This window comes from Mytilus trossulus, chromosome 11, assembly GCF_036588685.1.
Source record: "Mytilus trossulus isolate FHL-02 chromosome 11, PNRI_Mtr1.1.1.hap1, whole genome shotgun sequence".
In the NCBI taxonomy this organism is placed as follows: domain Eukaryota; kingdom Metazoa; phylum Mollusca; class Bivalvia; order Mytilida; family Mytilidae; genus Mytilus; species Mytilus trossulus.
The window spans coordinates 7,442,028-7,464,664 of NC_086383.1; the positions used below are offsets into that span (position 1 = coordinate 7,442,028).

At 30.7% G+C, this 22,637-nt stretch overlaps 1 protein-coding gene across 8 annotated transcripts in view; it reads right to left on the bottom strand.

Annotated features, from left to right (window-relative positions):
* Positions 1-22,637, bottom strand: part of LOC134690685 (transmembrane and coiled-coil domains protein 1-like) — a 65,604-nt gene that overhangs the window by 29,471 nt on the left and 13,496 nt on the right. For 2 of the 8 annotated variants that reach the window (XM_063550687.1, XM_063550689.1), the window contains exon 2: positions 14,057-14,134. Coding sequence is in view for 3 of the 8 variants with exons in the window: in XM_063550684.1 (XP_063406754.1) it covers positions 14,057-14,134; positions 19,263-19,332 (148 nt within the window). In the remaining 5 variants the exon portion in view is untranslated. Of the gene's footprint in view, positions 1-3,237; positions 4,181-9,734; positions 9,847-14,056; positions 14,135-19,262; positions 19,416-22,637 lie in introns of those variants that run through there. The other 6 variants (XM_063550684.1, XM_063550685.1, XM_063550686.1 and 3 more) reach the window with 6 other exon arrangements.

Consider the following 22,637-nt stretch of genomic DNA (forward strand, 5'->3'; position numbering starts at 1 on the left):
ATCATGGTTTCCTATATCAAAGCAAAGGTTAAAATAAAACAAGCTTTTCACAATCGTCATGGTTTTATCAAATCAAAGCAAAAGCTATTAGGACATTTATCATAGTTTCCTAAATCAAATTTAAAGCAAAGGCTAATATGACAAAATACTTCACCATTAATCATGAAATCAAAGCACACACTTTTAACCCTTTCAACGCTACACAAAAAAATAGAAAAATGGCTGCTGCTGCTGCATTTTTTTTGTGTTCATTCATTAGAACAGTTTATGAAAAATGCTCAGGAAAGCATGAACTGTTATGTTAGGCAATTATTTTAATGAATTTTTTATCAGGTTACCTGCATTTTCAGGTAATTATCAGGTAAAAGGTGTAATTTATTACATTTGTATTGAATTTTGAATAAAAACTACTTTTAGTCTTCATTTATTTTGTTGTTTTATCTGCCATATAATAAAGAAGACACCAGTTGCTCGATTCCATAACGTATTGCACCATACATAATGTTTTATGTAATCAAGGCACAAATAAATGGCTCCGACGTAAAAAAATTCAGTCAACCTCCGTTTCGCCCCCTTTTTCTACGTCTCGTAATGATCGATCAAATCATATTTCCCACACGAATTAAATGTAATAAACACATTGAGATAACAAGAAACCTTTTAACTAACTAATCCTCGTTGTTAGTTTCGCCATAGAAATGCTGAAAAATTTCCATATTTACAGCTTTGTTTCTGATTTCCGCCATTTGCATTTGTCAAAATATTTGTTTTTATTTTCCTTCTATTTTCCTTCTACTGCATGATTTTACAATAAAAATTGCCGGGATTTCAAGCGCAAATGAGACCTTGTATATCCTCGATTCAAATGAGGAAAAATTAGAGAGAACCCAAATGAAAATCGAATGGTTTAAGAGTCCTTATGAAAAATCCTTTGTCATCGCGGCATATGCCGCGAATAGCAGTGGGGAACGGCGTACGTCATTGCGGCATATGCTGTGTATAGCGTTGAAAGGGTTAATAATGACAAAATCCATAGACATTTGATAACAAGGCACAGTATGATATGACAAAACTTCCTGACCAGATGAAATGAGAAAAATCATAGCACTGATTTATTTTTATTTTTGCACTGACTCACTTTTAATGATTCATGAAATCTTCTTTAGTGAAAATATCCCAAATCAATATAACATGTAAAGATTTGTACTAAACTTCTTTCAAAAAACACATTCATTAATTCACAGATGATTTTCCAAAGGCAAATCTATATAGGAAACAGATATCATCCCTCAGTCTGACTTAAAACTTATGAAATAGACATCCCTCAGTCAGACTGCACTCTTATGAAACAGATATCCTCCCTCAGCAAGACTGCACTCTTAATCTTATGAAACAAATATCCTCCCTCAGCAAGACTGCACTCTCAATCTTATGAAACAGATATCATCCCTCAGTCAGACTGCACTCTTATGAAACAAATATCCTCCCTCAGCCAGACTTAACTCTTATGAAACAGATATCCTCCCTCAGCCAGACTGCACTCTTATGAAACAAATATCCTCCCTCAGCCAGACTTAACTCTTATGAAACAGATATCCTCCCTCAGCCTGACTGCACTCTTATGAAACAAATATCCTCCCTCAGTTAGACTGCACTCTTATGAAACAGATATCCTCCCTCAGCCAGACTGCACTCTTATGAAACAAATATCCTCCCTCAGTTAGACTGCACTCTTATGAAACAGATATCCTCCCTCAGCCAGACTTTACTCTTATGAAACAAATATCCTCCCTCAGCCAGACTTTACTCTTATGAAACAGATATCCTCCCTCAGCCAGACTGCACTCTAATAAAACAGATATCCCTCAGTCAGACTGCACTCTTATGAAACAGATATCCTCCCTCAGCCAGACTGCACTCTAATGAAACAGAAATCCTCCCTCAGCCAGACTGCACTCTTATGAAACAGACATCCTCCCTCAGCCAGACTGCACTCTTATGAAACAGATATACTCCCTCAACCAGACTGTACCCTTATGAAACAGATATACTCCCTCAGCCAGACTGCACTCTTATGAAACAGATATCCTCCCTCAGCCAGACTGCACTCTTATGAAACAGATATCCTCCCTCAGCCAGACTGCACTCTTATGAAACAGATATACTCCCTCAACCAGACTGTACCCTTATGAAACAGATATACTCCCTCAGCCAGACTGCACTCTTATGAAACAGATATCCTCCCTCAGCCAGACTGCACTCTTATGAAACAGATATCCTCCCTCAGCCAGACTGCACTCTTATGAAAAAATATCATACCTCAGACTGACTGCACTACATGTATTATGAAACAGATATAGTCTCCATCATGCTGAGTGCCACTTCAAGTATATAGGTTAAAGTACTAAGAAGATGTATCAATCGACTGCCTGTGTATTGACAACTATCGGAAATCAATTCACTCAAACAAACTGTTATTTGGTCAAGTATTATTTTTATATGATATAACACACCATTCACTCGATAACAAACTGTTATTTGGTCAAGTACAATTTTTATATGATACAACACCAAGTTATGAACAATTTGTCCGTAAATTTAACATGTCTGATGTTTCATTTATATTGAGTAATTAAAAAAAACAATATCAACTTTAACTGAAAATCAATACAATATGAAGTCAATCACCTTACACAGATGTTACAGTTTATAAATGAAATTATACATCAGATCATTGAAACCCAGTGGTTATATAGTATTTTTTTTACTAGAAAATACACAAATGGCTGGTTGAGGTTTCTAGGAAAAGTGTGGAGGGAGGGTATTATTATATCTGTATATAAAGGCTAAAATATAGTGGTGGCCAGGCGAAGAGAAATGACTCGACTATATCTAAAAATTTTAGATTATAATATTTTTTGCTGTCAAAAAAGCCCTCTACGTCTCAAACCTTAGTATAATTCAAAGAAGTCCATATGTATCTACCTCAATCTATCCATAAAGCTTAGTTTGTTTTTACATTTCATTATGTTGTTGGGATACTGTTTAAAAACACTCTACATACTCATACACTGCACATGTACACTGCACTCATACACTGCATATACACACACACTCAAAATCTACTATTCTTCACATAGACATTGTACAAATAGAAAATATTGATATTAAGATTTACCTCACATGTGATTTATCTTTAATTATATTTTTTTACTGTAATAAGATTAATACACTTACTGAGTTAGTCAATACACGTTATAATTTATCGGCTCTTGTCTAAAATCAAACAATTCCCTCGTTCATTATTCCTGTCATTACGTAAGAAAATCCTTGCTTTTGCGTTAAAATTTTTAATCCAGTTTTGATATAAATCCTTTCGAAATGCAATTACTATTAATTACTGCACACTTGCTACCACACAAACAAAAAAGGTTAAACTTGATCAACTTTGATAGGAAATCAATGGGCTCGGACAATGTAAATCTGTCTAGGAAATCGTCACTGGCATAAAAAGCAAAGAGGAGAAAAAATCCATCAGTATATTCATTGATCAGTCTGATTCTTGACTAGTAAAGTCGTGTACAATCCTCCGTGAGTATTGACAATTTAATTAATACTTCCATCCAAACTTTACATCAGACAGTTTTAAAAAAAGAAAATGCTACCACACTTCCCACAGTCTGTAACATATTACATAAACATCTCACAATGAAATCAAATTGTTTCTGTAAAATTCCCTTTTGTTAATGAACTTTATCAATGGAATTCTTTTACCATGCACTTCTTCCCACAGTCTATGATGATAAAAAATTACATAAACTTCTCACAATACAATCAAACTCACAGATAAATTCCCTTTTGTTTAGTTAACTAATATCAATAGGTTTATTTTTACCAGGTGTAAATTTCATTATCACGAATTATTAAAAGTGCACTATGGTAAATGAATGGGTAAAATTAATGAATATGCCTCCACCATCAGACTATTAATATCCTATAAGACACATGCCTTACACCCTGCTGTTATCATGGTTAAATCGTAACACTGATTCCAACGACTTATCAACATGATCAATAGAATTCTTTGACCAGGTGTAAATTTCATTATCACAAAATATAAGTGCACTGCGGTAAATGAATGGGTAAAATTAATGAATATCCCTCCACCATTAATATTGTATTAAACACATGCCTTACACGCTGTTACACTGTTAAATGTACACTGATTCAGATGACTTGATTTATCTCTCCTATAATGAGGTCCTTCTCTCCTCGATATTGATATTTCTGTGTTTACACTAAGGAAGTGCACTTTTATAAATGTACACCTTGAGGTTATTCAGTTTGTGTAATCATACATGTGTAAAAATATATCATCCACAATTATACATATGAAATTATTAATAAAATATTTTGTCCTGACAAGAAAGTCGTTATATATTTTAGCCTGAAGCACACCTTGTGTCTGATCAGAATTAATCATATTTTTTTTCATTTATTACATAAATTCATTACTGGAAGCTCATTTAGACTTTATAGAAGAACTTGACACCAGTAGGCTAAACTAGTTTTTTGTAAGTATTGTTTTCTTTATCCTTGGGCATGATGTACTAATATTTTACACATGAATTCTAACATCAATTTATTTTTTTAAGAATTTTTAGCTTACACTCATTCTTGAGTGATGAACTTATAATTCAATAAAGTTTGTCATTTTAAAACTTTTGTGTCAATCAATATATATTACCTATATAATATTTATTATTTAATATATGCTCTTATATCATATTGAGTCAAACTTTTCTAAAAATTTGTAAAAGTAAACATTATCTAAAAGAAATAGTACCCTTAGCCTGGACACATTATTCTGGCTGAGATGTCAGGAACCTGTTATTCAGTGGTTGTCGTTTGTTTATGTGTTACATATGAATATATTTTTCGTTCATTTTTTTACATAAACAAGGTCGTTAGTAAAATTTCTCGTTTGAATTGTTTTACATTGTCTTATCAGGGCCTTTTATAGCTGACTTTGCGGTATGGGCTTTGCTCATTGTTGAAGGCCGTACGGTGACCTATAGTTGTTAATGTTTGTGTCATTTTGGTCATTTGTGGATAGTTGTCTCATTGGCAATCATACCACATCTTCTTTTATATATATCATACATGTATTTGCTCAATATCTTATGCTTGTATCAGCCGAAACTTAAAGTAGAAAATAACTATTCACAAGTATCAAATTTGTTTAACTAAACATGGTCAACTTTCATTTAAGAATTGAATGCTTCTTTTTGTAACTACATAAGGGTGTAAAAGTGTTGACCAAAGTACTTTTTTTATGAAGCGAGGAAGCTCTTCATTCTAAAAGTCTTATCAAGTTTTTATTTAATTCACATGTACACTTTATTGGGGAACCACGTGTCATCATAAATGATAAATTTTATTGTTAAATGAAGTTGATCAAGGAATAATGTAAGATTGCAGTTAGCCAATCTGAATAACGTATTATAATGAAACATACATCTAATGTAATTATTTAAAGACAGGAAGATATTATTACATAACTGGACAACAGCACAATTCTATCAATATGAGGACAGAGAGTAAATAGAGGTGAGGAACCCTGTAACAATACATTTTACTAATGGAATCACTGGCGTCATATAATAGTATTGGACGCACATTGACAGGTGATAACTTTATATCATGATGGATTTAATTACAGAATGAAAAATAATGGCAGTTCAATGAACTCCTTAACAATTGTTTAATCTGCATCATGAACAGACAGCTGAGCTATAACAGAATTGACCATTGATTCTGTACTTACAATTGATTAAAAACTCATTTTATTGGCAGGTTTAAACAGAATACTGTAAATATATTATTATAGTGATTTTGTCATATTAGACTAAAATGTGATTTTTTTTTTTTGCCATATGGACTAAAATCCTGTTTAGTTCCTATCAAAAATTTCAAAAATGCAAGTTTAAATTATTGCAATTACATCTAACCTAGCTGTTGCATATTTCCTAATAAAAATAACTTCTGTATTTACAGTAATTAACTTAAGTTAATGCCAAGTAGAATTGTGTTGTAAATAGTTTGGCTGTTTCTGATCATCAAGTTAAGTTAATGCCAAGTTCAATTGTGTTGTAAATAGTTTGGCTGTTTCTGATCATCAAGTTATGTAACAGTAATGAACAATAACATCCAGCTATCTGTTTGCTTTTATCATTCATAAAAGAATATTGGTTCTTGTCCAGTAATTTGTTCTAAATACATTTTCTATATATTGCATGTATATTTTTGTCTAAGATTGTTATGAATGGAAGTATATTAAAAAAGAAGTATGTATAAATCAGGGGTAAACATCAAAGAGACAGCAACCCAACAACTTACCTAAAACATGAAGATAGCATCATATTCCCAAAATAAGAGGCAAATTAGGGGCAATTTAAAAAAAAACATGTGTTGAAGAAAACCAAGGAGAGGCAAACACCTTAATTAGCATATGAACAATAACAACAACCCGACTGGAGAAAAGAAAAAAGAAAACAGCCAAAGGCCCGAAATGGGTCTTCAACACACAGAGAAAAATGGTGAGGGGCAAAACCTAATTTAATTGCCATTAAAGCTTTTGCAATGCAATAAGGTAACATATTATAACAATACTTATAACATAATATTCAAGTGCCAGTTATTTTACATTCTTAATATAAAAGCTCATTAAAATGTACTTCCAATTCAAATTATTTCAGATCTATTTAAATTTAGCCTTGTGCATTGATTTGTATATAAAATTACACATTATTTCTGCATCGCCAATTCACACTGTATTTAAAGATACTAAATGCCAAAAAAATTTAAAAGCTGACATTACATTTTTAAACATTTATTCCTCAGTTAGCAAATATATTAAGAACATTAAGTACAATTGATATTTTGGAACTTTGAACAACCTTAAGATGCCACTCAAATCATTATATTGTCATGTACCTAATACAACAGCCTTGACAAGTTTAAAAGACCCAATTACACCATGTAAGATGTTTACTAAGGCCATGCTACTTGTTTCTTTTACCTATATCATAACATGTGAGTCACGATAGAAAGTATCGTTTTCTTCATATAGGGACAATGGTTATTGTAAAATTTGTTATGGATAAGATTAAAAACAATGACCATGTGAAACCAAATAAGTGACAGCACTAACTCTTTGCTCTTTACAATGGTAACTGACAGTGTTCCTTATTACATAACAATGGGTGCAAGATTTTACAATACACTAGCACTTAACCGTGAATGTTGAAAGTAACTTATAAGATCTAGATGCAAGATAACCATTTTGCATACAATGTTACATAAATGTACTAAAAAGTACTCTATGCTTTATTGTTCTGGTGAAAACGAAAAATACATTCATCTGATTTGAAGGTGAATGAGGGAACTAATTATGACAGATGTACACGTAACCAGTCAAAACTGGTACCAGTACATCTATTTTTCTATAGATGCTAATTATCATAAATGTCCAAGAGGTCAACTGAGAAATTTTAGAACCAATTGAAATCAATTATAAATGTGTTCATTTTTTGTTATTCAAGTGTACATAGTTAAGACAAATCTCTTCTATAAAGCTGGGGATTAATTCCAACTGACCACAGATGCTCTTGTTATAAGAATGGTCAGATAGTGGAAAATTAGGATTGATTGCATATTTAGGAATATTTGCTACACCATTTTAGTCAATGTTTATAATTAATTTATATTCTGACAATAAATTTGAGATTTTTTTTTCTTTTAACATGTGTTTCAAACAACCTACTATTAAAATTTAAATGTCCCTCCTTAACATAAAGTCTGTTGAACTATTGCAAATATATATACCGGTACATGACTCAGCTACCTAGAAATATTCAGATGTGGTATGTCAGTGCCAATGAGACAACTCTAGATCTCCTTCTCATAACCAATTAAGACGGGTACAAGTGCCAATGAGACAACTCTCCATTCAAGTCACAATTTGTAAAAGTAAACCATTGTATATACAATCTTCCACATGCGAAAGTCTTTTAGGCATCAAAATTGACCCTTCCCTCACATGGACAACCCAAATTGACTTGATCTGCTCAAAAATATCATCTAGACTATATCTACTATTAAAGATTAAAAAATTTCTAAATCTAGACTGCAGAAAATTATTCTATAATGGTTATATCTTGCCACTTATTGATTATTGTTGTATAGTGTGGAGTAGTTGTAGCAGTGAGGGTTTAAAAAGGATATTAAAATTACAAAAGAGGGCTGCATGCTAGATTAATACTAGAAACAGACCCATTCGCTCCTTCTGCACCCTTATTCAAACACTTAAACTGGATGACAGTTGAACAGAGAATAAAATATCATAAGTTAGTGATGACATTTAAGTGTATTAATAATGATGCCCCATCATATCTTACTAACAAGTTTCATTATGTTTCAGACAGAAATCCGTACCCCTTGAGAAATGCTGTTCAAGGAAACCTCATACTCCCTAAACCAAAAACAGAATTATTCAAAAAATCTTTTATGTATTCTGGACCATTCTTGTGGAATAATTTGCCAATACCGTTAAGAAATATTACAAATATTAATTCTTTCAAATACAAAATAACAGATCATTTATTGAAATCAACCTAGCTGTATAAATAAAATTAAAAACTGATCATGTCATCATGTTTATTTTTCATCACATTTTATCAAGTTGTATTGAACATTATTATCACACTTGACTTTTTATGCTAATGTATGTATGCAATGTACTAGTATATGTTTGTGTTTTGTTTGATTTTTCATTACGAGGGCCTCAGGGAAGATTAGTTATATAGCTAACTGTGTAACCCTCTTAAAATAAAGTATTGTTGTTGTTGTTGTTGTTGTTGTTATATCTGTATGCAGATGGGAATGAAATTGCACTTAATAATCTCGCATTTTAGATCATTCTTCAAAAATCTCAATAATCAATGCACACAATTATATCTAACTTTACAGTTCACGAAAATACAACTTTTCTTCAATCCACGAAAATTAGTACCCATGAAAATAAATGTATCTACCAAACATGAAACTATAAAAAGTTTACTTACTTTCTTCTTCATAAAAGCAGTGTATTAATAAAATCATGTAATTATAAAGACCTGAAAGCTTTTATTTAGATATAACGATATGTATATTAACTTTATATACTATAAATTTGCTTTCAATATGTTCATGGTTCTTTGTAATGGACAAAATTCTATTCATTTTATAATTTTACCCTGACAGTCTAAATCATATAAATAATAGTTAGATTTAATGTATAGGAAATATGAACAAAATTCAATTACCGTCAAATTGTCTGAAAATTGATCACAAGTCACCTTGAGTCTCAGTTACGATCGATAATTGAAGAGAATAGATATCATTTATACTGGATATCAATTATTGACGATTCATCGAAAAATGGTTGAAAAACAGATTTATTATTCATTTGATTTCTTTCTTCGTAGTGATTATGCAGTAAGAATAAAACGTAAAACTGACCTGAAATAACAATTAGGCCTTGGAATTAAAAAAAAATCGTCTCTGAATTCCGTAGATCATTTCCTAGTGTTATTTCAAACAGAGGCATTATTTAATAATAAACCAATGACACTGAATACAACAAATATTTACATCACTTTATACTATGCTTATAAATAAAACATTTAACTGACCTGATACAAAAATTAAGCTTGACAGAATTGAAGAAAATCGTCTGTGAATTCCGTTGATCAATCCGTAGCTTTTTTGAAACAGAGAGAACACTGAATACAACAAATATTTACATCACTTTATACAATACTTATTGTTATACTTCTCCGGAAACACAGTGTCTTATATATGTCACACTTAAAGATCACAGCTTTATATCCAAACACATAAATATTCAATATATTACAACTTACAAGTCTTTATAGAAAACTTACTATTAATAGATCAATGCAAGCTGTTATATTTCTATCAATATAATTCTCATCACAAAACTCGGGAAAACTTTTCAATTTTTCACATTTTTAAATGTATGTGTTTTAAAAACTGTGTAAAAGGTAAAAAGGTTATCCTTCAATGGGTTCACTCAAAAGGTAATGCACTTAAAACCGACCAAACTCTATTTATCCGATTTTGTACAAATTATAATGTACGATTATAGATTCTATTGTTAAATACATAAATGGATACAGTCTATATATTAAAAGGAAAGGACTTTTAATCATGCAGCCTAGATCTTTATTTTATTTCAATTTAGAATTTGAGGGGATATTTTTATTTTAACAAGAATTCAAAGAGATATATAAGTTTTAAATTCATTTTTTTAAAATACAAATCATACAAAATTCATTTTTTTTAGTTGGTAACAATTTTCATGGATTTAGGAAAACTTGTAATTGTGTGGATATCTGATCTCCTGGTTTGGCCAAAAATTGCAAAAATGAGAATTAATTGTCCCTGGTACTTTGAGATACCCACTGTGACATTAAATACCTCAATATGAAATCGATAATGAATATTACGTACAACTTATCAATAAATCCAATCATTCTTTTTTATTTTCAGGTTTTAATTGTGGTCCTGTTTGCCGAACTAGGAAAATATGTACCATGGGTATGTACAAACATGTAAAGGTTACGCTTTTAAAATCATCACAATAACTATGACAACCCATACATGTATACACACTGTATGATCTACGACAATGTAATATATCTCTCTTATCAACCACCCAGGAATGAAGGATATTTGTATCCTAGGTTTCAAGAAAACTTAAGTATATACCTCTCACATTCGTTATACACCCGACTGTATGTAATCGAGAGCAGTAATCTAATAAGAACCTTATTAACCCATTTCGAAGAGAGAAAAACATGTATGACCTTATTGCACTAAGAACTATTATCACATGTACTTATTTTGTTCATGAATCTTTAATGCGCTGTACATAAATAAGGTGTAAATCAAGGTCAAAACAATAAAGTATGTATACTAAAGTGTTTATCATGGTAATCAATAGATTTAATGTAATAAATGCTTCAATTCTCCCAAATGGACAATCAAATTCTCCCTAGGTGATATAACCTTTAACCCTTTCAAATAAACTGGTAATCAATCTCTTGACTTCCTGGTTGATGTAAGTATTGGAAATCTTACATGGCTAAATTAAATGGACCAAAGAAAAACAAGTTATTTCTAATTAAATGGACCAAAGAAAAACAAGCTATTTCTAATTAAATGGACCAAAGAAAAAAAAGCTATTTCTAATTAAATAATATATGGACTACAGAAAAACAAGTTATCTTTAATTAAATGGCATGAAGTAAACATACCATTTACTTGATTAAAAACAGTGACCATCATACAAAAAAACTTACATTAGCTTCAAAGAACCACTTTCATTTTGCAGTCAATGAGAAATGTTTAACGTAAAGATTAAATAAAGCATAATATGTGATTGAAAATAGCTTTGAACTTCAAATACTGTAAATTTAGAAATTATTGTGGTTCTTTTTTTAACTTTGTATTGTGAATAATACGACTGGGTAAATATTGCAATAATTAGAATTCAAATTATGAAATCCAACACAGATACATGTATATCAGTATGCAATTCAATTCTATATTCACAATTATCATTCTCACATTCAAAAATAAAATCTTCATTCTTTTCTGTTTGGGCTATTTAACGTTGAAGGTCTGGCCATAACTTTAAGATGCAGAACAACAATAAAGATATATTTTCATTGCTTTTAATTTTAATGTCATCATGTGTTTGTTTGGATTTATTGTCATGAATGAATACACCTTTATTCTTCCTTTCAGGGACCTCCATGTCCAAATGGTGTGAATTATGAGTGTGTCCCTCTAAGGCCATCACTAGCCTTACAACACTGAGGTTGTAGCTTCAAACCTGATAAACAAAGATTTATATAGTAAGTCTTACTATATAAATCCTTGTTTGAGCCCGCCCGCACTCAGAAGGTGTGTTTATTTTCAATCTTAATCATGCCAGTTTTTTCATGTTTTGCTACCCTTGGTTTTCTCTCCAGCTTCCCCAACTGCTGCTATTATATACCCAAAGCTTTATAACTGTGCTAAAAACAGTGTTAACCATGTTAACAAAACACCATTATAAATCAATCAACCTAAGATTTTTCATTGTATTTTTTTAATCTGTCTGTTACATGCTGTCCACTAGAATGGTTTTTCCTATAAGAGTATTGCAGCTTTCTATATATGCATCTGTGATTTAAGGATTTTATCTGCCAATGACGTCAGTAATGCTCTTATTTTTTTATACAGACCAAAACACATCTCTGTGTATATATTGCTAATTTGGAATTGATCATGAATAAGAATACTAGCTATAATAAATCCTAGTTATAAGACTTTTCTTTTACAGGCTGTGATCTATAGATGCTATTATAAATTAAGGGCCACTTTTGGGCTATTTCGTGGCGGTCAGTTTTTATAGGTTGAGAAAGATCAGTAGATCAGTAGTGTCTGGTGAAAACCACTGACCTTGGATAGGTAGACTGACAATTGTGGACAATTAAGATTGGAGACGAGGGCACTAGAAATCAACACTGAAGGCTAATGAAACAAAATTATTATCTTTTCTTACTCTTGGCTGTGAAACCTAAATCCCAATCAAATATAAAAAAGAAGATGTGGTATGAATGCCAATGAAACAACTATCCACAAAAGACCAAAATGACACAAACATTAACAACTATAGGTCACCGTACGGCCTTCAATAATGAGCTATAAAAGGCCCCGATAAGACAATGTAAAACAATTCAAACGAGAAAACTAACGGCCTTATTTATGTAAAAATAATTTTTTTTTTTTAAATACGCATACAATATAACTTTCAAATGCTGAAAAAGGTGAATGATACCCAGTTTTTTCCTTATTGTTTTCTGCCTTTGACAAGTACTTATTACATGAGTTATCATGAAAACAATTTTTACTTCATCGTCAACATTAACCTACTATTATTCTAAGGTAACTTGACACACATTTTCTCAATGACAATGTTTTGAAATCACTAGACCATAATGTTTACAATATAAACTAGCTTCATTGAGGTAATACCATTTTAACACCTATAGACACCCTATAAAGAAACTATAAAAGTAAACAGCCTGCAGACATTGTCAAAGATTTCCTAATGACAAACTGATGGAAGTAATGATGTAAATGGAATTCTTTTCATTAACTCAATTTTAATGATGGGTGAAATATAAAATTTGAAATGTTCAACAAATTAACCAGTATCTATACTGAATGAAATGCAGACTTTTGCAAAAACATATTTTTAGAAGAAGCTAATTTGAATAATTCAATAAAATTACCTAAAATTTCCATCAAAAAAATATCTAGGTTATGTGAAAAGTACTTTAAAAGTCACCATTATACATGTATTTTTGCATTGGGTTTCTGTGGAAATATATATAAATGATCATAAATTATGCATTTAATATAAAGCCTTTTTTTTTTCTTTTTGCAAACTTATAGGGTACTCTCTGTAATGCCTTATTTTGAATATGTATACATTGTTATCTCACTGAACTATACATCAATCTCCTGTTACTTTTGTCAACATGTGTACATTGTATATATATATTTTTTTTAAGTTCTTTAAAAATCCCTCATAAACATCTTTGAGATCACTCAAGTTACTTATAAAACAACTATGTACTATTAACATTCCATTTATATGGTAATTTAACCAATATAAACAACATTATACAATAGACAGAGTATTTGTCTTCCCATAACTACCAATGGTTTATATTTCATTATGAATGTCAAATCAGGAATGTAGAATAACATGTCTTCAGGGCAAAGATTGAGGAAGTTTATAAAAATCAAAATATTTGTTAAAATAAAATAAAAGTAAGTAAATGGAGAATGTGTCCATTGGACAGAGATGGTGCCCCCTCTTGCAATGTTTACATGTATATTGGTGGATAAAGCTTACTATATAAAAGTACATTACCTAATCTATTGTGATGGTGAGGACTTGACCTTGACCTGACCTTTAAACTCTGGGATCTGTTAAGGTTCTGATTATGATCTGAAAAAGAAAATTTGAAATCTATCCTTTGATTCTATACAACTGTCATGTTTAAACCCTGTCAATGTAAAATACAAATGTATCTTGTCAATAATTAGGCAATAACATAAAAGGGGAAAACTGGTTTAAAAAGTTAGAAAATGAAGAAATGAAGAACCCAACGCAGAACAAATAAGGCAATTGTAAAACAGATCAGGCTTCAATATGTCATTCAGTTCTGTTTATTAGATGTTGATTGCATTGCAATGTCTGCATTTCAAATTTGACATCATAAAGGATGATGACTTCATTTGAAATCAATGAAAGAAATGTAACAAAACTAATTCACTAGAAACTATTGATGAAAAGTCCATTCAACTCTTGTTTGTAAAATTTTGTGTATGAAGTAGGGTTGGATAAATTAATTTTTATTTTCTTTCAAAACAATTAAAGTATTATTTTAATAAAATTACAAGGATTTTGTTTATGGAGCAACTATTTAACTTCAAGGAAGAGGGAGGGGGGATTATTTTTTTTCTGAGTCAATATTTTTTTCGCTCCAACCTAACCCTAACATATGCGATAAGACAATAAACCAATCTTTTAACCAAAAAAGAGCGTTTGTAAGAAGACCAGGAAGTAGGCTAATTCATTTAATTTTGAGGTTAATGTTCTCTGTAAACATTTATTTATTTATTTAATTACAATGCAACACTTGACACAGATATTTAAACACCATGTACTTATCAGCTCTATTAACAATACACAAACATTCTTTAATCTTTTATGAACACTAATACCCTTAAACATGTTAAACTTATGTCCTAATTCAATACACTAAATATCAATAGGGATAAAATAGGGATTAACTATCTAATTAAATATACAAGACTTGTTCTTAAATATATATACAACAAATATAAACTATCCACTTATAACTATCTAATTAAATATACAAAATGTAAGATATGTTCTTAAATATATCCAATAAATATAAACTATCTACTTATTAAAATATACACAAACTTTTGACACAGAGCTTTGTCTTGACTGTTTATATGTCAACTATACAATAGTTGATAGGTCAATAGAAATGAGATGGACTTCATACTCGCAACCATTGGCAGATCCAGGGGGAGGATTCCAGGGGTTGGACCCCCTTTTTTTTCAATGCATTTGAATGGGAACATATAGTTGGAACCCCCCCTTTATCCTGGGTTGGGACCCCCCCCCCCCCCCCCCCTTTTAAAATGGCTGGATCTGCCCCTCGTAACATTTTTATATTTAACTGCATACAACATATCTATACAATGTACCTTTACTTATCATTAGTGGTTCTCCTTCAAGACACTATACCTTAATGATAATTGTGCAATGTTGTCAAGTTTGATTCAAATATGTCCAATTATTTATGAGGAAAAGATCATTTTTAAAACTGGGACACAAGACAGCAAGAATCAACAGTCCTTTTCTCAATAAATTAAAATATCATATTTTTTCTTTTCATTAATGTTTTCGTATTACCGGTACTTAAAATGCTAAACACTGATAGGTTTTAGAATTGTGAATATGTTCTTATAAAAATTCATTGATTGAGAATGGAAATGGGGACAATAACTCGACCAAAGAGCAGTCATTTTTGTAACTCAGTTGGTAAAGAATTCAATAAGTATAATACAAGTAAAAAAAACTAGACCTAGATACTCTCTGCTAACTCTAGGCAACATACAAACAAATACAGAAATTTAATTAACTTGTTATAATACATGTAATATCCCAATTTCAAGGTCTCACTAGTAACACTTAAATTTAATTAATCTTGATATATAATACTAGAACTTCAAGGTCTCCCTCGTAACACTTAAGTTCATTTGAATCAATTAATACTTTCCTGAATTAGAAAACACATTAATTAACTTTTCAAATTTTTATACTGTTACGTAATTCTACCAAACATAATTCTACCAAACGTGGTGAATCTGGTTTTTCCATTCAATTATTGAACAATGAGATACTGTTATATTTCAAATTTGAATGTTTTTACTGATATATCTCATCTCACTCTTTACAAGGTATTAATCAATATTTGTATATATCACATGTATCATGTCTCCTAACCATATGAAGGTTGATTTCTAGGAGTCTAAGTATAAGGGATTCTTAAGGACAGACACAAAGGGAAAAAACATTGTTATGAGAGAGGGGATGGGGAGTGTTAAAATTACAGTTTTACTAAGTTTCAAATAAATGTTATTAACTTCATGGTAAGCAACGTCGACCTGGAAGTTTTTCAATCCTACCTAGGAGTCTACTTCTATATTCCGAGAAAGAAAAAGAAAAGCTCTTACTCAATACAGGACAGACAAACATTTGGATGTTCAGGCAAGACACACAAACACGAATCATATTACTTAATCTCATTGTAAATTTTACAAACCCCATCACGAGTTGGAAATGGAATATTCGTTTCACAGATGATAGAGGATTATGTGCATCAGCCATGTCGAAACTATTGTCCCGTCCCATGTTCTTGAATGTGACCTACCAAATTAGACTTATTACCAGGCTTGTGCTAACATGAGCAATACGACGGGTACCACATATGGAGTAGAATCTGCTTAACTTCATGAGCACCTGAGATCATTTCTTTGTTTTATCCCTATTGCAAGTTGGGTATTATAAACTTTGATCATCCATAAAAAGAAAAGTGTTTCAACTTTTCAGCAATCAAGTTTCATTTTTTTGTAAACATTAAGGCTTTATTACAGGTTCTGGATTTGGTTAAATGAACAGAGCAAAATAGTCTAAAAATCAAAGAATACAGAGATTAATACCCTAATAAAGACTCTTATAACCAATTTTAAGGGGCCCCCAAATGTAATTACCTTGATTTAGAATTTGCCGTTTCAGAATCTAATGCATCCTGGGCAATATTTTCAAAAATGTACACCTAAACGTCATGATTGGTTGTTAATGTCTTAAACAATAGAAATTCAACCAATGATGTGACGTTATTTTCATTTTTGGGTGTGAACAATGAAATTACCCATGATTCTTTAAATTCTGAAACAGCCAATTATTATTCTTGTTCATCATATTCAAAACAAATTAATGTGAGGTTAAACTGGTACCCTCGTAACCATGCAGACTTCCTCAAATATTTAAAAGACAGTATATCTTTATATTTATTAACTCATAACAAATATGTCAAAAGTACAAAAAAAGTGTTCAAAGTGAAATCAAATCTTTAAAATTACCTATAAGAATACTTTACCTATACATACCTGTATAGTTACAAAATGTAGTTCAGTTTATGGTCAATGTGAAACATTATGTAATTCGTAACGATTACAAGTAATTATTGCGTTTAAATACCATGCATTGTTAGTCTAAATCCAAAATGACATACATTTTGTACTTAAACAATTCTTTGTTTGAAATTCAATGCAAAATGTATATAAACAAAAGACTTAATACTACAGAGTAAATCACCAAGTTAAATTCTAACTTTGGGTAAACTTTCAAAAAGATTTTACAAATGTATGTTTGTACTATACAAACATATTTTCATAAAAAGCATAATTTTTTTATTGCAGTATTTATATATGAAAAAAGTACATGTATTATAGTCAAATATAAGGTCTTATAGAACTCATTGTAAATATTTCTTATAACTATAAAGTCTTAATAGTTATAAGAATTAAGTCCTTTAGTACTAAACAATGGTCTTAATCTCATTACCTGTTCTCATTATTTCAGTTTTAATGTTTAAGGAATAAATTAACAATACATGCATTGTCTAAATTCAGGGATCAATTAATATGATACACCGTTAGATCTTCAAATGAATGTTCATTGAACATGCTGAAGTTGAACACATGAACATGGTCTCCATTAATGTTCAAATTAGACATTGCAAGAATGTGGATTCAACTAGGATTAAATTATTGACTTGCAAGACAATAATACATCAGCAGTATATCTTCGCCTTTTAGACAAAATTTGACCAAACTGTGACACATTGTGTGCTGATTTTGTATTATTTATTTGGTTTATCCTTCAGAGATTGGAAGAATTTGAATTCAACTAGGGTTAAATTAATTTTTTGCAAGCCAACAATACATGTACATCAGCGATATATTTACGCTTATTTCATGTATTTAGACGAAATGTGTGCTAATTTTATATTGTTTCTTTGGTTTATCTTTAATTTTTAACACAATGTGTCCGACACTAATCAGATTGGATATTTTTCATAGATGCAATACAATAAAGCTATATGAACAGGTACTAGATGTCTCCGCTACTCATCCGAAGCTACAATGTACCATAAAAGGATAAAGGTGCCTTAATTGTCTTCATATCTATAATACTAAAATTACGAGGTCCAATTTTTCAGCCGTCATCACGTAAAAACGACGATTCACAGAATTCAACTTTATATATAACTAATATAGTATAAAGGTGTAGATTAAAAATTACACCACTCCAGGCCCTTTTGTTTTCCACGTAATTGATATTGCCAATAATTAAGAAGTTCCGGGTCGAGTCCAATACCGATACCAATAATATATTCACCTGTTACCTATTACCTTATCTGTACGTTCCGCATCTAACGGGCGCACCACCAAACGGTGTATTCAGGATAAATATGCTATATGTACACGGGTCATAATCACAGGGTAATACTTTAATTCGGTCACGGACCCGTGATATCACGGGTGTGTTCTAGTATATATATATATATATGTTCAGTCTGACAAAGAGATCAAATCTGTTTCACCAATCTTTAAATGGTGAATTACTTCTGACCTCTTACAAACATAAAGAGCAATTCATGAAATAGTATAATTTTTTTATATTTCTTCCTTAGTTGTCTACTCTTTAAAATGACAAAATCATCATAAAACAGTTACTTTTCCCCAACAATTGAATCTGTTGAAAGCTATATGCTGCAGAATCAAAATTCAGTAATTACTATTAAATTTGTCAATAACATTTCTCAAATCTGAATGAAACACCTAATGAGTAATTATTTTATAATTTATGTAGCAATTTCATTCTTTAAAATACAACAATATACAAAAAATATTTTTTTTAAAGATTAGCGGTAATTAAGTGAAAAATCAGATAAAATATCGACAATTACCTGTACCAAGAATTAGATCCTGATTTTCCATATAAGGTTCTTTTTCTATTCTCATCACTGTGCCGAGCATGTTGACTAACACACTTCCAGACAGAATGCTAGGTTTTACGTGTATTGATCTGATCTTTCTCAGCTGATTCCAAACCCAATAGTTATTCAGGTGCTGACGAATGACTTAAGCCAAATATAGACTACACCATCAAATTTTATCCTAAAGTGCCGATTATAGGCAAACTCTATTGTTTGTATATATTGCTAATTGTAAAGCTGGCAGAAATAATTATGCATCTCAAAATGAAATTTATAAGTCTAGGTCCATTAAATGTTTTTTTATAGATGTTGCTAAACGTGATCATTGAAATTAGAATAATCGCAAAAATACAAAAACAAAATGTTATTTAATGTTTGACAAAATGTTAAAATATTTCACTACATTTGTAAATGCTTTTATAAATCCAGAATTGATCACAGATCCATGATATGAGATCCCTTTTTAGAATACAAATTTATCCAAAATGGAACACAAACTTATAATTCTTTAGGCTTCTCCAAAATGTCATCTCTTTACAATCGATTTTATCGAAACAGAAACCAATTAAATTTCAAGAAATATTGTCAATTGAAATTTTCCTTTCTTTTCAACTAATTATTTCTTCAATTGCCTTAATGTCAAATCATCCAATGTTTTCAGGGAAGAAAGTGCATTAACCGTTAGTTCATTTACGGCAAAGTTCAATCATTCACTTATCCAATATCCATATATCCTTTTCTGTCTTTGCATTTGAATTGATTATAAATTCTTCACTAGCATTTAATGAATTTTGTCAACTTCTCTAAATATGTCACCAGTTTATATTTACCATCCTGTTGACAATTCTAACATTAGATTTATTGTAATCGGATAAATACCTTTCTTGTGTGTACCCGATATACGAAAATCAAATAAATATAATATTAAATTTAGTAAAATCCACCAAATTAAATTTCTGAAGTGAAATGTCAATGTTGCTTGTTACTTCCATATGAAAAATGAATACTTTACTTTCACATTTCTATACCAAATTCTTGATCTATCAGAGGATCTTGAATACAGGTAAAAATATATCTAAATAAACATACATGTAGCACATTTAGCATGTATATAATTTTCAATCCATAGGCAAGTGTCTTAAACTTATGTCATTAAAAACAGGATAAATTACTGTTTTAACGATAATTGACAATGTTCATGATGTTATCATAAAATAGATTTCCGTAGGCTATTAATACCTCTTATGAAACACTACATTATAGGAAGATATTGCTTTTTCACATTTTCTTATCACATTTAACAGCTGACCAGGATATAGGTATTTTAATTTTTAAAGAAACCAGAAAATCCAAAGTTGTCAACAATATACACAGGGTAGTCAATGAAATGATGATCTATTTATAGACCTTGTACAATGATTGGTGTTCTCAATCTGGTCCGATACTCTGGCCTTTAAATATCATACTTCTTGTAAAGAAAACATTAACATGATTAACCTGTATATAAATTCACTACTTATAAAAATATATACTTTTAATATCTTATGTCTTGCTATATTTAATGAAAAGATTAACTTGTATTTAAATTCACTACCAAAAAAAATATTTATCTAAAGTTCATTTAATTTACATGCATTATAATTGACATGGTTATATTTATAATTAAGGCACAATAAACTTTCTCATTGTGGATTTACATTTTATTGATTTAATATTCTAATATTTAATTAACATACATGAACTTTCATGCGACTTTTAAATATAACATGTTTAATCTTGTAATTAACAAATGGTCAAATTAACAAATACATGTACATTGAAGGAATACATCAGGATATGGTTTGATAGGTCATCAGAAATTAGCAGTAAAAGAATTTCGACAAAAGATAAAAAATATTTACTACCAAATTTAGCAAAATATAAGTTAGAATACATTTGTACACAAAAAAAGGTATGCTGTACTGTGTAAATGATGAAGAACCAGTGACAATGTGTTGAAAACCTGACAGATGTCTCAAATTGCATACTTTTTTATATTTGGTGGATATTTCCTTTGTATATTAACTATGGAAGGTATGCTGGTAAAAGAGGTGCGTACTAACATTGTTATGCCATAACACCTCACTTTAGAAGTTTAGGTTTGAGGTCTGTCTGATTTGTTTTTAATTTGTGTGTATACATATGTAGGACTCTGCGTTTTGATGATGGTCACTCTGAAGTGCGCTGGTCAGGGATGATGATTCAACTTTAATTCAAAAACAAGATTGCATCTCAGGCGGGAGGATAATTGAAGACGAAGGTATACTGCTTACAAAGGAAAGGAAAAAAGAAGGTATAATTCAAGTTCCAAACATTTTTTAGCATTGAGACATGAATGACAAGGTTTAAAAAATATGTATAGCATTGGACATGCATGAGGAGGTTAAAAGTATATGTATAACTAAATCAGGCAACAAATCAAGGGGGTCAAAGCAGCCAAAAGATGATCTTGGTCTGCAGACCAGTGTTTTGAAGTATGCCACGACAATTTGTAAAACTAATAAAATGTCTCAATCTTATTCTTGACTTTTCTTTAATATAAAAAAGAAGATGTGGTATGATTGCCAATGAGACAACTATCCACAAAAGACCAAATTGACACAAACATTAACAACTATAGGTCAACATATGGCCTTCATCAATGAGCAAAGCCCATACCGCATAGTCAGCTATAAATGGCCCCGATGAGACAATGTAAAACAATTCAAACGAGAAAACAAAAGTATGTTTCACTTGATTTTTTGTGGAAACTTTAATTAAGCTATCAACAAGTAAAGATCACAATGTTAGTATCCCACTCAAGCCGAACCAATGTGGTTCACATGTACCATCACGGTTCTGAGTCCTATATCATGAAAACATGTATATTATGGACAATTTTTTTACAACACTAAATTATTTGCAGGGTGCAAATTAAAATATCAATGGTTTTGTTAATCAAGGTGAACCATGAATTCAAGTACTGTATGAACTACAAATTTTTGATTGGTATTTACAGGTGCAAGTATGCAGATTTCAGAATATGTCAACACAATGAAATCAAGTATCCATGTTTCTCTAATTCTATGGAAATTTATCCCTTTCCGAACCCATTGTATTAAAAAACGTGTGGTTTCTGGTGATCTCAAAAGATCATTGGATGATTTTAAGGGTCATGACCTTTTTAGCTAACTGGATGAATGAAAATATTCTTACAGGTGTTAATGAAATTGACAACTTCGTGCAATGTGAAAGGCACTCGAAGGGGATTTTCGGTTAACAAAAAAAAAAAATGTATTTTTAATCATTAGAGAAACAGTTTCTTAC